Source organism: Mandrillus leucophaeus, unplaced genomic scaffold, assembly GCF_000951045.1.
Source record: "Mandrillus leucophaeus isolate KB7577 unplaced genomic scaffold, Mleu.le_1.0 Scaffold206, whole genome shotgun sequence".
NCBI lineage: Eukaryota > Metazoa > Chordata > Mammalia > Primates > Cercopithecidae > Mandrillus > Mandrillus leucophaeus.
Genome location: NW_012102099.1, coordinates 1,992,370 through 1,996,157, shown reverse-complemented (window position 1 = coordinate 1,996,157; position 3,788 = coordinate 1,992,370). Strand labels below are relative to the sequence as shown.

The window sequence follows — 3,788 nt, the reverse complement described above, 5'->3', positions numbered from 1 at the left end:
AAAAAAAAAAAATGTGCCAAGGCAAACAGATCACTTGAGGCCAGGAGTTTGAGACCAGCCTGGATGACATAGCAAGGCCCCTCCTTTATTTAAAAAAAAAATTGTTAAAAAAAAAATTAAACAAAATTATTGCTGATTTTGTTGGTATCTCCCCTTTGGAAAAATAGTTTAACAGTTTCTTTTAAAGTTAAACATACACCTATCATACAACCAAACAACTCCACTCCTACGTATTTATCAAAGATAAACGTCCATGCCAAAACTTGAATTGTCATAGCAACTTTATTCACCATCAGTGAAAACAACCCAAAAGTCCATTAATTAGTAAACAGACAAATTCTGGTATCTTCATGTAATAGAATACTATTCAGCAACAAAGAATTAACCACTGCTATGCAACATATGCATGAACCTAAAGAGCAGGCTGGGTGCGGTGGCACATGCCTGTAATCCCAGCACTTTGAGAGGCCGAGGTGGGTGGATCACCTGAGGTCAGGAGTTCGAGACCAGCCTGGTCAACATGGTGAAACCCTGTCTCTACTAAAAATACAAAAATTGGCCGGGGGTGGTGGTGGGCACCTGTAATCCCAGCTACTCGGTATGCTGAGGCAGGAGAATTGCTTGAACCCAAGAGGCGGAGGTTGCAGTGAGCCTGAGCCAAGATCGTGCCACTGCCCTCCAGCTTGGACAACAAGAGTGAAACTCTGTCTCAAAAAAAAAATAATAAAAATAATAATAAACATTTTTTAAGAAGCATTAGCCTGAGTGAAAAACAGCCAGACCAAAAAAGAACATACTGAACAAGCTTATTCACATGAAACTCTAGAAAACACAAATGTAATCTACAGTGACAAAAAACCAGATCAGTAGTTGCCTGGGGCTGGTGGGAGGAAGTGGGCATTGACTGAGATGGGGCATGAGGGAACTTTCAGGGTGATGAAAATGTTCTATACGCAGATGTCAAAACATCAAAATTGACACATTATATTTTATATAAATTATACCTCAAAAAAGTTGACTTTAAGAAAAAAACCTGTGCCAGTTTTTAAAATAAGCAACAGAATCAGATAAATAACATAAAACCACTTAAAATATATACACATTTAATGTGGTACACACATACTATGGAATACTATGCAGCCATCAAAAAGAATGAAATCACGTCCTTTGCAGCAACATGGATGCAGCTGGAGGTCATCATCCTAAGACAACTGATGCAGAAACAGAAAACCAAATACCACATGTTCTCACTTACAAGTGGGAGACAAACCTTGGGTACATGTGAACATAAAGATGGGAACAATAGACACTGGGGACTGCTAGAGTCAGGAGAGAGTCAGGGAGGCAAGGGCTGAAAAACTACCTATTATATGCTATGCTCACTACCTGGGTGACATGATACATCATAGGAGTTAAATTAAACATCGTAGGAGTTGCCTATGTGAGAGATGGATAGGAGTTGATTATGGGGATAAAAGTTAATAAATCAGTAAAATAAAATAAGACAAGGGCTTTGTATAAGGCCGACTATGATTAATCTGCCATAAAGACATAGCCCTCTATAACAGAGGACTAAAATAAAGTGCTATATTGACAAAGGGCTTGCTTATAAATATCATTACTGAGGAATCAGCCCGCTGGACTGGAACCCATTTCCTCTCCTTCCAGAAGGGGCTGCAGAGAGGAAACCTGAGATGCCATTCAAGCAAACGGCACAACTTCCTCTACTCTTGAGAAAGGGGATTGTTTCTGGTTTGAAGGGTAGGATACTGGGCTGAGAGCCTTGAAAAACGAGAGAGAGAGAAGAGAGCAACTCATGGGAGCACCATCTTTACAGAAGTCTTAGTCTAGAAGGTACTTTCTTTATATAGCTAAGGAACCCCCAGTGGCACAGAGTTTCACCTACACTGAATGGTTTTGAGATCTACTTCCCTTTCTTTAAATAACTCCATCATAGCCCTCAAGTTTGTTCTTGCGAACACTGATAAGCAGAATAAGGCTGCCTAATAAAAGGATGACCTGAATCCATTATGTGCATGATTTATCAGAATTAATAGTAGTTTTCAGCAGTAGGGAAGACTCTCATAAAAGACCCTTTTCCTATCTGTCATAAAAGACTGTGAGACAAAATGCCTTGATTGCTTTGCGAGCTAAAGAGGACTCCCCCACAGTTGAACTATACACATCTACAGTTCTGGAGTGTCCACCATTCTTAGATTCTGCTTAAGATTCCACATCTTCACTTCTACTGATATCCAACCATGTTGTCAAGACTACCATTCCAAGCTCTCCAAGGAAATAATCTGATTGGCTAAACATCATCTTATTCATTATCTAATAGAGATAAACCATTTTAAAAGGATAGAAAACTGTGGAACAACCTCCCTTACTGATATCTGCAAATTTCAGCTTTTCTTTGTTGCCACACATGAAGTCATAGCACATGCTCTCAACAGATGGGGTGAATGCCTTTCAGTAAAAAAAGAAAAGGAAAAAAAATGTATGAAAGCAGAGCAAAAAAATAAGAAAGCGATAAAGATCTGAGGAGAGAATACGTGTTTTCCAAAGATTACAGAACTACAAATGAATCTGCAAATGGTCCATTAGGAAAATTATCTGAGGATGAAGAAAGGTAGAAGGCACTCAGCAGAGAAAGGTTGATACTGATGAGTGGATTCTGCTGTGAAGTGTCCGGGAGCCTGCGGTCCACATACTAAAGGTGTATGCAGTAACCTGGACCTGAGTCCAATTCAGTGTACTCAACCCCTTTAATTAGGTTTCTGCAGTGCTGTGGTCCTTAATTCAACATCATTCCCCTCTTCTTGAGCCTCAAGTGGGTACCACTGCCATCTCTGGCTTAGTAGAAGATAGGGTGGTATCTGAAATTCAGAAAACTCTGAACCTGTTCCCTGCCTGGCCATTGACTCTTGCTTTGACCCATAAGTCATAAGTGACCCTAACTGAAGAGTTTGCCCAGCATCCTTCTACTCCCAGATTTCTTCCATCCACTTCTGGTTAGTTCCTTGCTCCCAGCACTACAGCAGGGAAAAGAAATATATCTACATATCACTTCTTTGTAATCTTTAGGGGTAGGAAGCGTTGGAGGGTAGTGGGCAAAGAAGATGAAACTTCAGGCCCAAATAAGGCTTGGAGATTTTCTGGGGTTCTATTATATTCCTACTCTCTGGCTCCTGGTGCTATGTGTAACTAGCAATGGTAATGGATATGTTGGGCTTTTTTCTTTGACTTATTCGAAATGATGTTTGACAATCTCTCACTAGGAGTAATGTGGGGAAGTGGAAAGAACACAAGCTTTGGAGCCAGACAAATCTGGGTTCAAATCCTCACTTTGCCACATATTAGCCACGTGACTTTGAACAAGTTAGTTAATGTCTCTGAACTTCAGTTTAATTATCTCTAGTATAGAGATGATACTACTGACAGCAGAGGTTTGCTGTGAAGATTAAATTAGGTGATACTTGTAAAGCTCACGGAATAGTGCCTGGCATAGACAAAAGTCTCTGATAACTGGTGGTTATTGTTATTTACTATGAATTCTCACCTTCCTTGACTTCTTGAAACATTTGGCTATTGACCTCTTTCCTCCTTGAAGCTCTACTGGCTTTTCATTGTCAACATAGCCAATGTTCAATACAAGGGACATTAGGATTGGCAGAGCACCAGAGATCTCTCTGCTCACCGTGATTTTCAAGTTTGAAAATTTCAAAACTTTGCATCTCAAGTCTAAGACCCAGAGGGCTCACCCAGAGTCGAGGCTCAAGAACAGC

The 3,788-nt window shown here is 40.2% G+C and overlaps 1 protein-coding gene across 1 annotated transcript in view; it reads right to left on the bottom strand.

Moving 5' to 3' along the window:
- Positions 1-3,788, bottom strand: part of DEFB121 (defensin, beta 121) — a 7,948-nt gene extending 4,160 nt beyond the window's left edge. Inside the window, exon 1 of the mRNA XM_011979819.1 lies at positions 3,563-3,788. Coding sequence (XP_011835209.1) covers positions 3,563-3,584 — 22 coding nt within the window. The 5' untranslated portion in view covers positions 3,585-3,788. The remainder of the gene's footprint in view (positions 1-3,562) is intronic.